At 43.8% G+C, this 14,004-nt stretch overlaps 1 protein-coding gene across 1 annotated transcript; it reads right to left on the reverse strand.

Annotated features, from left to right (window-relative positions):
* Positions 1-337: 337 nt before the first annotated feature.
* Positions 338-12,442, reverse strand: LOC138775855 (lysine-specific demethylase 5B-like; the record flags this gene model as incomplete). The annotated part of the gene is given in 14 exon segments (XM_069956052.1): positions 338-459; positions 808-878; positions 880-990; positions 2,599-2,793; positions 3,949-4,068; positions 4,374-4,536; positions 4,617-4,665; positions 4,668-4,797; positions 4,865-5,023; positions 5,099-5,218; positions 9,881-10,091; positions 11,193-11,202; positions 12,143-12,239; positions 12,324-12,442. Coding segments are annotated over 14 exon segments (1,677 nt in total), but the record flags the coding sequence as incomplete, so codon positions are not given.
* Positions 12,443-14,004: the final 1,562 nt, after the last annotated feature.

A 14,004-nucleotide genomic window follows, 5' to 3' on the forward strand; every position in this document is an offset into this window, starting at 1 on the left:
ATTGCTCGTTTGGCATAGCAGTGGGTGTGGTTTGCAAAAAAGGGGCGTGTCATAATTATCGTTCAATTATCGTTACCGCAGCTACAACCGCGAGAACCGCGATATTGATTTAGGCCAATATCGCCCAGGGACCCTAGTCTGTGCTTTCAAGAAAAATTTACGCTGGAGTTGCCCTTTAAGCTAACTTTAAAGGGTGTTTTTGTTTGTGTGTGTGTTGGGGGGGCGGGGTATCCTCTTACCTCTTTACCTACAAATCTTTTGACAGTTTAAGAAATATGTGCAAGAATGTGAAAAACTTTAAAAAAAACAACCAAAAAAACACATAGCATAAATGCACCTTTTTTATTGCCTGACTTTTTCAGAGCATCAATAACCTCAGACGCCCAGTTATCATAGGATTCTGCACGCAATTTCACAGCATTCATCATAGGGTACAAATCATCCAGGGTGTAGCGATACCTGTAAGAAGAAGAAAGAATCAGATTGTAAAAATCTTATCACTACAAACCAGCAAAAGAAACAAAACTCATTATAATGCACTTTCACCCCACAACAGTAATACACCTTCACAATACACTGAACAAACTAGAATAAATCAATGCTAACAAATGAGATAGCTTATTTCTCTTGACTGCTTTACATTCGGGCACTGTAAACATAGTAATCATGGCAGACAGCTAGCCAAGCCACAAAATCAATATTCCTAAAGTCTACACCAGAGGACATCAATACAGCTATAATGTATAATGTATGAAATACTGCCAAGTAATGGTTGACATGTAGAGAGGTCGGGTTTACAGGTCTTACCCCAGCTTATACTTGTAGGAAGGGCAGGAGCACAGAGCATCAACATGGTGCAGACACACAAGAGCTCCCCCGACTGCAGGGACAGTACACGGCAGATGTGAAGCAGGTGGTTTTACACTTTGCACATTGCCGTTCATCATCTGCTAGTAGTTCAAGATTGATCTTTTCAGACTCCACAACTCCCTGGAGAAAATAAACAAATTTAAAGATGTTCATTCAACTTTGGTCGCATAGTAGTAATCCAGTGTGTACAAAAAACCACGCCCACAAGCAGGTGAACGTATGCATCCAAAGCCATGCCAACATGCGTTCACCAGAGGTAGTATGATATTGCCGTGCATACTGGTAACATCACACGAGCTTGTTTAACACATTGAGTGTGTATTACTTCTGGTTAGTATAGCCTCTTTCTCTCTCTTTTTGTCTACTGACAACATAGCAAGAGCAGTATTCACGTGACTACAATCAGGTACTTGTTTTAGTACAGAGATGGCTTCTCTCTCTCCTGTCCTCATTGTTTGTTAAGACAGCTTCCATAGATTTAGGTTATGAAGCTCTTTATATGGCAGGCAGGGACCCCATAATAGTTCACGGATGAGAAAAAATGTTTTTGTATTTTAATATGTCACAGTAATAAGGGGGGGGGGGATAAAGAATGTGCAATCGTAAAACACAATCTTAAAGGAGTTGCTTTTCATACATTGCTGCTGGTATATACAAAACAAAAGAGCTTCGACTTATCAGCGCTCCCCTAGTGTCCTGTTAAGGACACAAACTTGTCTCGGGAGTAACAGCCTGCTCAGCCAATAACTCTAAGACAGGACAGCGCTGCAGCCAGTGATTTAGCAAGAGCTGCACAGACATGCAGCCTTTGCCCTAGACGAGTAATACATTACCTCTCTACGCTCCCACTGTTCTTCTGCCCTCTGCTTACTTCCCGCTGCTGCGGCAGTAGCTTCAAAGGCGGTCTTTGAACTCACAGGCCACTCAGTCAAACACTGGCTGGGACCGCCGTGGCCAACAACTGTCTGAGCACTTTCAAGCTACTGCCGCGGCGCCGGGAAGTGAGCAGAGGGCAGAACAACAGTGGGAGCATTAATGTATTAACAGTTTATTTCAATCGTTAGCCGTCGGCAGCACATCAATTTGCGGTCATCGGACGATAATTTAGGTCCAAACCTACATACACTATCAGCCGATTATCGTTGTGTCTATTACACGGAGCCAATTATCCCCTGTGTGATAGGGGATTATAGCAGCAATATATTAAAAGTTATGCAACGCCAGAAAACCCCTTTAAATTTACTAGATTACCCTGTTCTGTGGCACCCATTGCAGGGTGCAGCCCAATGTGAGGCAGGAGACGAGACCAGCGCTCGTTTCCACATAAGTCGAGTATTAATGCAGTCTTTTCAATGCATTATCATTAGCCGCACATTCCATTAAGAGACAGGGATATGTACGGCCGATAGCGATAATTCACATGGCTGCACAAAACTATCAGCTGATCACTGCCTCTTTTAGGCTTGTTCACATTGGCACATGCGTTTAATAAGCAATAATTATTGGTTTTGGCACAATTTTGTGCAAATGGCAGTAAATTAGCCTTGGAGCTAATCTCTCTATATACCAGTGTGCTACTTATAACTATAGGAGGCCTATTTTGATTCAACTTTATTATTAAGGAATTAAAAACTGAATAAAGCCTGCTTTTAACAAAAAAAAAAAAAAACACACTACAAAGACTTGTGATTAAGTTATGAAGGTTTTGAAGTTTAGCAGAACACTCACCATCTTGCGGACAGCCTCTCTGAGCGCTTTTCTCTCCTCAATCATGACAACTAGATCTTTCTGTACAGAGGAAGCCAGAACAACATCCAATTCTTCTGCTTTAAGGGCCATCTTGCAGATCATCTCATCATGAGAAAACACACAGTACCTGTTCAAGGCTCGATAATGTTCCACACATTGGCGTCCAAGAGGCAGCTGAGGTGAGAGCACACACACTTTCAGCATTGTGTACCTAAAATTTCATGTTTTTAAAAACGTGCATGGCTGTGACAAGGCGAATTTAGTGCACACTGCTGAGTGCCCCCTCTATGTTGCAATTATTTCTCGTTTTCAGGAGTAAGCAAAGTGATTGCTTTACATCTCTGGCTAGTCACAGCACATAATCCTCTCTGCTATGCCGTGACAGTGCTTGTGGACAGGGTGGAGTTTAATAGTATACTAATATAAAGGCGTGTGGAGGGAGGTGGTGTTACTGATGCTATGGCTCTGCAAGGTGCGGTGTGAGCAGAAAAAAAAAAACTGCTTCAGCACAGCATGGAAGGAGCGTGTTACATTAGGCACTAACCTGACAATGAAGCATTGTGGACAGTGTGAAGCATCACGACTCTCCCAGGCTCTCTCCTCCCACATATAAAGCTAAGCCCCGGCCCCACTTCCTGTATTCTGTCCTGATTTAGCTTAAAGGACAGAATGGCCAAATGTAAAAATCCTGAGTGGCCAGAAGGTAGGGAGCACATAATGAAGCTATTCTAACCTGTCTCAGTGCCCCCGCAGTGCAGCATCACCAGCTCTGTCTGCCTCCGGTCTTCAGTTTCTCTCGGCTTCCTGCATCATTATGTCCGGGCGGGAACTACTCACTCATTGGCAGCAGAGGTGTCCCATTCCAGTCTGGTTAAGTGGACATTTCTGAGCCAGGGCGTGTCATCCCCAAACCGGAAGCTGCAGGAAGCTGGTGGAAGTCCATGAGCAGTGGCACAGCACTGCGGGGCACGAAGTATGACTTCTTTAGTATGTTACCCCCTCCCCCTGCCCTCCCAGGGTTTTTAGATTTGAACAGAGTTCTCCTTTAACAAGCAGTGGATAGCACACTGCAAAGACTTCCAGTAGACAAGACTTTAGAGACACTATTCAGGGGTAAGAAATCATATTTAGTGAATGAATGACCATTTAAAGGGCATTTCTAGAATTTGAAAGACATAACTGCTTTGTTTTACAAACAGTACCAAACTTGTCCTCAGGTTGTGGGCGGTTTTGCAGTTTTTCTAATTTCTGGATTACCCCTTTAAGACGGTGTTCAATTGTAAACATATACAAGTACATTTCACATAGTAATTAAATACTAGCCCTTACCCAGTCGACTGTGCAAAAATTAACAGCCTCTGCAAAGTTGAAGCCCTGGTTGAACCCACTATGATATGCACGTGGAAACGTGATGACAAATTCTCCAGCACACTGATTGGTTCGATATATCTAAAGAATGAAACAAGAAAGCATGTAATAAAACATTACATTAAAGAAATCAACACAAAACAAATAAACACATTCTGAATTGAATGTTTAAAATTGAATGTTTAAAAAAAAAAAAAAAAAAGTAATAGAAAATGTTCTCACTTGCTTTACATAATATCTGCTGTGTGTGACATGCTGTTAACTAGTTCGAAGATACAATATGTAAGCCTATATGGAATGGACACTTCTCTGCTTTATTTCATCTTTGTTTGTTTTAATAAATTTCTGATAAAAAAAAAAAAAAAAAAAAAACTCAAACTACATACCGGCACACCATGAGCCATCAGTGTGTTCGGATTCATTATGGTAACCAACTGATGGAGAAGATCGGGTTGAGAAATAAATAACTCTGGAGCCAACTTCTTCATCACCTCTTCCAGCTGTTCCGCTGCATAACCTGGGGCGCCATACCAAGTCTTGGGCTCACCCCTGAAAAAAACAGGAAAGTAAAACTAAGATCATAGCAGTCAGCTTGTATATTATTCAGATGTTTTCAGGTAACCTCTTACCAGTGTAAGTAATTTATTGAATAACTCCAATGATCCTCAATATGCCACAAAAGGAGGAGAAGCACATGCCCACGTAGAGCCAGGGCAACTTCATCCCACAGATATCCGCAGTTACGTGTGCCAGAACGGACGCATTCATTACAGGCATATTGTTCAGATTCCAGCCGCAGTCCAGGTATTCCTAAGATATAATATACATTAGCAATAGTGACATTCCCTGCATTACAAAGAGTAAGAAGATTATATACCTCATCTTCATGCTTTACGCGGAACCTCCCATCTCGCACAGGAAATCCACTGCCGAATTCTTTGGAAGCAATATCGGCTCCATACTCCACAGTTACATCTTCCTCTATAGTGCTTACAAGACGCCAAAACTCCTTCTCCACCAGCTCTGTAGGTACCATCTGGTGATGTAAGGAAAGGGCTCTACTATTGCTCTTATAAATAAGAGGACGCCGTATCACATTGCAGATACTTACATGCACAGGCATATTAAAATAGTCAGACTTGAAATTATCAGCCATTTCTCCAAACATGCGCAGGGTATAATCTCTAGCCGCTTGCTCAAAACCAAATGCTTCTTGTGGCTTACTGCATTCCTGATTGGAGAGAGAGAGAAAAAAAAAAATCAATCAAAACGAGTCAAATGTAAAACTGAATATAAAATATTCTCTTGGTTTAACAACTATAACAATGAAGCATAAAAGTCATTGCTGGATAGAAATGTATATATAGATATACATAATGGTCAATTTGTAGGAGTAAAGACTTGGTTTTGACTTGTACTTGTATCCTGCAGAGTGTATGTATTGACAGTGTTAACAATCGCTAGATAGTTTGTGCAGCCCTTTTGCTGCAATCAGCCGTCGGCCATACATACCCTATCGTAGCCAACAGCTATTAGAAGGAAGGGTGTCTTTCTGATTTGACAGATAATTCGTACCTTTGAGGCCCAATTCACACTACGGAATTGGCGCTGAGATTCTGGGCGGAACTCCTCTGCGCTGAATCCTGCCTTCTATCAGTTACAATGGGAGGGGGTGCGCCACTCTGCTTAAAGAACTGACATGTCAATTCTTTGAGCGGAGAGCAAAGGCTCGCACTCCCTCCCATTGTAACCGATAGAAGGCAGGATTCGGCGCCGAGTACACCCTGAATCTTGGCGCTGATTACATAGTGTCAATGGGGCCTTAGTCTACTCTTACTATATGTGCCTCCGATGGGTTGCTCAGCACACTGAGGGTGGTACTTTAACCTCAATGCAGGACATGCCCACCAACCCTTCACAGATATCGATTTGGTGCTCTCCAGTGATTATGTCACGAGTTTGGTCACGCTAGAGCCGCTTGAATATTCATGAAGAGGCAGCGGGCAGGCAAATGAGTGTACAGAGGGGTAAAGTGCACTGAATTCCATAACTAGCACATTAACAAAAGGTGATTTTTCCCAAAAGCCTTAGCAGAGAAGCATAATAAAGCAGAATATTGGTCAGTATTAGCGATGAGCGAATTTACAGTAGAAACGAGGAAAACTGCTCCATTTCTATCAGTATTCTGCTCATCAGGCTGTGGCTTTGATGTCTGCTCCGCTCCACACTGCTGGAAAAGATGGATCCAGTCCTGGTAAACTGGAGAAGGATGATGAATCTTTTCCCAGCACCACAAGGAGGAGCAGCACGGAGTGGAGCAAACTTCAAAGCCCACAGCCTGATGAGCAGAATGCAGATAGGAACAAAATGCTTCTCTTCTTTTCTACTGTAAATTCACTCATCTCGAGTCAGCATCCATGGCCCTATAGGAACATACAAACATTGTGCGGCCATTACAGCACCCTTACTCTAGTGTTGATGAGCCCCAACTAGGTGACACTGTACGTATAGGAGAGGAGGCCAACTGCCATGAAGCCCCACCTAGGTGACACTGTCCATATAAGGGGGCCCAGCTGCTATGAAGCCCCACCTAGGTGACACTGTCCATATAAGGGGGCCCAGCTGCTATGAAGCCCCACCTAGGTGACACTGTCCATATAAGGGGGCCCAGCTGCTATAAAACCTCACCTAGGTGACCCTGTCCATATAGGAGAGGGGACCCAATTGCTGTGAAGCCCCGTCTAGGTGACACTGTCCACCGATGAAATGAAGCCATTTTAGAGCAGAAAGGCGGCACACAAGTGTTATACAGGTATAAATAATATGTGCAGCATCTCAAGCTTGACATGGTGTGGAGATCTGCAAGTAGATTAAGGGGAGGTGACAATATGCCTTTAATCCATATTGGATTTCTATTACAGATGGTAAAGAATATATTTCTTCTCAGATATAGGGATTTAAGTTTAATTTGTGAACTGCATCCAAGTCTACCATAAGGGAAACTATGAAATCCTTCTTAAGAGGGATATCCATCTGAGAGATTAGTACTAGAAAGACTAGAATTAAAGCACTCAAAGAAATTATGCACTTAAAGGGCACTCGCTAATACATTGCTTTAATGAAGTTATATTACATGCAAAAACTGGTTGGTGCATTCCTTTTTATTTTTTTTTTACCCACACACAGACACTGTGAAGGTAGACATGTGGTTGTGGAGACTTCACACATTTTTTCAGTTTTTTCCATAGAACATTTTGTTTGTGCTTTAATGTGCAAATGTCGGTCAGAAAGTGTATGCATATTTGTATGTGTAATAAATACAAATGATTTATAACTGATTTATTGTGTCATTTTGGCTTAAAGGGGTATTCTGGGCAAAAACTAAATTAAAGTATTGTATTGCCCCACAAAAGTTATACAAGTGCCCAATATACACTAATTACGGGTTCTGCACATATAGGGCTTTTTTCTCTGCACTTACTACAGCCGGATGTCCTGTAGTCCTTGCAGATCCTGTTTCGTCACGGCACGGGTGCCATCTGTCCCCCCCCCGCTGCCAGGCCGCAGAATTCAAAGTGAAGGTCTGCCTGTGTCTCCTGCACCCCGTTACAGCAGTGCCATAGTGGTGATGCGGCGCCCCCATAGTCCCTGCTCCCTCCGGTACCTGTACGGTGCGCTCTCTCTCTCTCTTTCTGTAACTTACAGAGGAATGAGATATGCAGCAGCTGCTGTGGTGTGCGGTCCGCACGCTAAGGGGTCCGGCCTAGGCTGATGGAGGAAGAGAAGTCACCCATCATTATCCCGGTGACAACTGATGATGATGGGTGACATCTCTTCCTCCATCAGCTCACGCCGGTCCCCTCAGCGTGCGGACCGGACACCACAGCAGCTGCTGCATATCTCATTCCTCTGTAAGTTACAGAAAGAGAGAGAGAGAGAGAGCACCGTACAGGTACCGGAGGGAGCAGGGACAACGCAGACCTTCACTTTAGGAGTCCTGCGGCCGGGCAGTGGGGGGACAGATTGCCGGCATGAGGGGTAGGAAGGACCATAGAGCGCCCAGGGAGACCCCCCTTTGATGCCAAATACATTTCCAACTTCACCCCCTGTGTACCCCTCAGACCTGCAGCGCCGAGCCAGCTTTCACTTTCCCTCCGCAACAGCTCTTCATGCCCCGTCCCACACACAGCAGCTGCGGCCTTAGGGAAGGTGAGAGCCGGCCCGGCGCTGTAGGTCTGAGGGGTACACAGGGGCAGAAGGGGGAGGGGGGACATGTATTTGGCATCGGAGGGGGGTCTGGGGAAATCAATTACTGAGCGGGTGCTCTCCTGAGCTGTGTGGGGTCCGGGGGTCTTGGTACCGTGCTCCCTGTCAGCTGTGCCATCTCTCCTTTCTTCCCTAGCAGCATCTTCAAGCCCTGTCCCACACACAGAACATGGGTGAGCTGCTGCTGCTGCTGGGGGAAGGTGGGAGCTGGCCAGCGCCGTGTCTCACCTCTAATTTACCCCCCCCCCCCCCCCCCGCTTCACCATCTCTCAGTTCCACCTTCATCTTTGTCCCAGTTGTCAGGAGCATCACCTAAGGCAGCCCCCACCAACTACTTTCCTCTCCCCTCCCATACTGTATCGGCACATCAATCGAGATGTCCTGATAAGCCCCGCCCCCATTTGCGCGCCAGCGGGTGGAGGATTAGCCGTGCAGGGCCTGAGGATAAGGGGGCTGTAGAGAAAGAAGTCACTGCCAGCTGGAGGTCACCCAGAATCATGTATAGTGAGTATAATGGCGGTCACCCAGCTTTCCAGCATCTTGTATAGTAGTCAGTAAAATGGCGGTCACCCAGCTTTCCAGCATCTTGTATAGTAGTCAGTATATTGGAGGTCACCCAGCTTTCCAGCATTTTATATAGTAGTCAGTATAATGGAGGTCACCCAGCTTTCCCAGCATCCTGTATAGCAGTCAGTATAATGGAGGTCACCCAGCATCTTGTATAGTAGTCAGTATAATGGAGGTCACCCAGCATCTTGTATAGTAGTCAGTATAATGGAGGTCACCCAGCATCTTGTATAGTAGTCAGTATAATGGTGGTCACCCAGCTTTCCTTGCATCTTGTATAGTAGTCAGTATAACGGCGGTCACCCAGCTTTCCCAGCATCTTGTATACTAGTCAATATAATGGCGGTCACCCAGCTTTCCAGCATCTTGTATAGTAGTCAGTATAATGGCGGTCACCCAGCTTTCCAATATACACAATATTGGACGTTTCGGAGGATACAGACTCCTCCTTCCTCATGCGCATGAGGAAGGAGGAGTCTGTATCCTCCGAAACATCCGCGAGGAGGACGTGCTTGGGTGTCCGGATGGGAGAGGCACATCAGCTGTGAGCATGTTATGTTTTGTATGCTGCATCTATCTATACAAGAAAATAAAAAAGAATTTTGAACTCAAGTCAACTCTGTGAGTATAAGTGATCCATAGCATTGGAGTACAGTGGATTTCATTACCCGAAGATTTCGGCTGTTTGGTGAGAAAATCACTTCCCTTCACATTTATTGTGTATATTGGATTGCTTTACCGGACTGGTGGAGTTCGGGAGTGTGGAGGGTGCTCATAAGTATTGCAGTGCGTGACTACCTGGTTGAACCGTCACCCAGCATTCCCAGCATTTTGTATACTAGTCAATATAATGGAGGTCACCCAGTTTTCCAGCATCTTGTATAGTAGTCAGTATAATGGCGGTCACCCAGATAAGAAAAGCAATTATTAGATTTTTTTTCTCTTCTATGCCGTAAACTGTATTAAGCGACTTCATCAAATAGAAGGAGTCTCAGAAGTTAGGAGAAAAAAAAAGGAAATACGTTTTTCTGCTTTCAGTCTAGAAATGTTGAGGCGATACCTGCGCCAGACACTTGGGGCATCTCCAGTCTCCTTTGGGCACATCATGCAGAGGTGGAATGAGACAGAAGGTATGGTAACTGTCATCACAACCATCGCACAAAAGGAGGCGGTCTTCATCACTTCCACTCCCACAGAGAAAGCAAACATATAAATCCACCTTTAAAAAAAGTAAACAGGTCCAGATTAAGCTCCTCCCCATTTTATCCAGTTAAAGGATTTTTTGGTCAAAATAGTCTGATCAGCTATCCACAAAATAGCTTATCAGTCAATTATTGGTGGGGTGCCCACACATGGAACCTGCACTGATCAGCTGTTTGGTGCCTGAACAGTGAAGTTAGGGGCCTATCGGCCCGATTTGGACGATTATCGCTTCGTGGAATAGAGAGAACGATCAGCCGATGATTGTGTCATTGGCTGATCGTTTACTTAGGTTTAAACCTAAAATCATCGGGCACCAACAGCGCATCGCTCCGTGGAACAGCGATGCACGGTCGGTGCCCGATGATTTCAAAAGCACCATACTTTACCTAGCATGTTGCATGGCTTCTCCAGGGCTCCTTCTTCCTCCTGGTCCCGTGCTCAGCAGCAGCTTCGGAGCGGCCTGTCTTAGGACCGCCTCAGCCAGTGATTGGCTAAGCGGTCTGTCAGCTCAGACAGAGCACTCTGAAGCTGCTGCTACAGGCGTGACTGGGAGGAAGAAGGGCCGCAGGAGAAGCCCTGCAACATGTTTAGGTAAGTATGGGGCGTAAAACAAGGGCTGCAAGGACATCGGTAACGATGTCCCTGAAGCCCTCGCTAAGCAATCGGGTCATGGAATAGGCCCAGTAGACGAGCGCTGATCTGGCAGGTCGGCGCTCGTTTACATTATTGATCGGGCCCCCATTAGCCCCGTGGAATAGGACCCTTAGTCTCAGAAGCAGTTTGTCTCCATTCACTGTGTAGCGCTGGTGGCTTTGAACTGCAGCTCAGCTCCTGTTAATTTGAAGGTCGCCAGTGCTACACAGTGAACGGATGCAAACTGCCTTGTAGTGCGGGTGCAAAACAGTTGATCAATGCAGGTGCTGGGTGTCAGCACCCCACCGATCACTTTCCTGTGGACATCTCTTGAGTTCAATTTGTTCAGAAACCCCTTTAATGGGTTCTTAGTTAATGTATCATGTTAAAGATAACTTCATACATAATCTGACCCAGGGTAAAAAAAAAAAAACCAACAACAACAAGAACAATTTCATGCTTACTGGGGTTTTTTTTCCTCGGTTTGATTTTGGCTTCTCTATCGGAGCTTCTACTGGTTCTCGTTTGACCATTACTTGACTTCATCTACAGAATTAAAATATAAAATATAAATAAAAAATACAGCTGTATCACTTAACAAAACCATGCAGGTTTTTAAAGCTCTTTTGGAACGATTTAGGCAATTTCAGACACTCCTTTTTGGCTACCTTATTTCAGCAGCAAGGTGACGTCCCCATCTACTGAATATCTACGGAATTACCTACATTGGAGGAGTTGAGGTTGAGGGTTGACCAGATATACAGGATGGAGGAGCTCTCACATTGGGAGACACAAGCATAAGTTCCTGGCTATATGGTCCCCTGGTTTCTAGGGGCCTTTGTCTACATCAAAAGCTATGACCCTCAATACAGCGAGGGGTCACTACCTAGTAGTAGAGGTAAAGGAAACGGCCCCTCACTCGTGATGATCTTGATGTCTTTCTATAGATATATATTTGAAGATTCTTTCACAGATTTTTTTGGAGCTCATTGACGTATTCAAATGACAGTGAAACGTTGATGTAAAGCTAGGCTCACACTGTATTTTGCAATCAGTTTTTTTATTCATCAGTTTTATGCAAAAAAAAAAAAAGATAAGAAAAAAAATCTGTGTATAAGCCTCTCAATCTCCCTCACCCCTTCTGAGACATCTGAAGTAAACAAGTCCCAGGCAGGCTTTATCTGCAACATTGTAGCAACTTTGTAATGCTGGGAGGATTAATCACAGCGAGTTCATTAGCAACTTGACCTCAGATTAACTCCCCCAGCATTACAAAAAAGCTACAAAGATTTTTGTGTCTTGAGCAGAAAGCAACAGCTCAGAACTGGGGGAAGGAGACTGATAACAAGTATGGAAGGAATTGTTAGTCTTACCATGGCCAGCAACATAACAAAAATTATATTTAGGTGAAACACCCCGTTAAGTGTGTGTGAAGGATGAGAAAAAAAAACTTCTGTAAAGAGTCCACCACAGAATTATTACCCACCATTTTCACATATGGAGGGTGCAGATCCCATCCTTCTACGTAAAGTTCGAGTTCTTAATTCTGGTGATTCCTCTGGTTCAACTTTAATCTTAACAGCCTAGACGAAGGAAAACAAGGTCTTAGTATACATGTGGTAATTACTAAAGCATTTAAAGTAAACTGCAGGAAGAGAGCCACCTACCTCTGCTCGCATACGTTTAGCCCTTCGGGCGCAGTTTTCTGAAGGTTGGACAGACTGCCTCTGTGGGATATCATGAGGTTTGTACTCCTTGTCTTTAACATCATGAAGAAGAGTGGTTTCTATAAATTATAACAATTAATTAAGGGCTACAGGTTATAGAGCAGGATGTGTAAAATTACCAAAATCACTTTTTACATAAAACAAGGAAAGTGAAACGGTCAGTTAAGACACATGGGAGATTCATGATGGGTGTTAAACTGGTGCCCACAGCAACCAATCACAGCTCAGCTTTAGCTCTGGTAGAATAAAAGAGAAGCTGTGGATTGGTCGCTGTGGGCAGTTTACACCAGGTGTATATTTACACACTTTCATAAATCTCCCCCCCCATGTGTTTCATTATTTAACCTTATGGCCTGCAAAACAGTATAATGATGATACCATGGGGATGATCCAGCAGCGCTGAGTAGTGAGTTTGTGTTCGGATTCCGAACACAAACATAAAAAAATGATCGTGATCGGTTCATGTTAGCCGAACATTCATGAACAAATACAGTAAGAAAATACAGTAGAAGTGTACGTGTCATGCTATGCACATGCGTACAGATGATCAGGTGCAAAGCGTAAATTACACAGTTGCGTACACACTTGCGTACACAATTCATTTACACTCATTTGCGTACAGATTGCATAATTTACGTTTTGCACCTGATAATCTGTATGCATGTGTGTAACTCTAGGCCGAAACGTATGCAGTGGCATACATTCGAATACATTCGAAAATGATCGTTATAACCATTCCAATCATCTAATAAATTGTTCGAGATTGGGCGAACACCAACATCATGTTTGTACGCACATATGAACGTGTTCGCTCATCACTAGTGCTGAGGTGAGATCCCCTGACACTTAAAGGACGCTGCAGCAATCCTTGCTGTCTGTATGGGGACCAGAGGGCTTTCACTGGCCAACTAGAGCGGCATAGCTCAACATGGAGAAGTGGAGGGGTATTAAAACAATCCCTTGGTTGAACTAAAGGGGTAATGTTAACTCCCCTTAAGGACGGAGCCTAAAATGACCGTAAAAATGTTCAATTTAGCGTTTTCATTTTTCCTCCTCACCTTTAGGAGCCATAACTCTTATTTCTCCATCTACTGGGCCATGTGAGGGCTTGTTCTTTTCAGGAACAGGTTGTAGTTTGTAATGCCACCTTTAATTTTGCCTGAAAATGAATATGAAATCCCCAAAACATTTATGGGGTGAAATTTGGGGGGGGGGGGGGGGGGGAATCAATTCTGCTAATTTTTGGGGGTTCCCTGTAATGTTTTACTATTTTATCACCAGTAAGACATCTTTCTTTGCAAATAGGTATATTTAAAATGGTCACATTGTGACTGTTCTAGCACTAAGCTTTTCACCTACAGGGCTGTATGGGCATCATTTTTTGCGCCATGATCTCTAGTTTATTTTAGTACCATATTTGTGTAGATCTCTATTGATTGAACTCTTTTTATAAATTTTTTTAGTATAAATGTAATTTTTAAAAATCAGCAATTGGCGGTTTTTAATATTTTTGTTTACGCCATTCACCATGCAGGAACAGCATTGTTTTATTTAATAGATTGGACAATTACACACGCTACAATGTATTATATGTTTATTTTTATTATATTATGTGCTTTAT

This window comes from Dendropsophus ebraccatus, unplaced genomic scaffold (assembly GCF_027789765.1).
Source record: "Dendropsophus ebraccatus isolate aDenEbr1 unplaced genomic scaffold, aDenEbr1.pat pat_scaffold_2212_ctg1, whole genome shotgun sequence".
Taxonomy (NCBI): domain Eukaryota; kingdom Metazoa; phylum Chordata; class Amphibia; order Anura; family Hylidae; genus Dendropsophus; species Dendropsophus ebraccatus.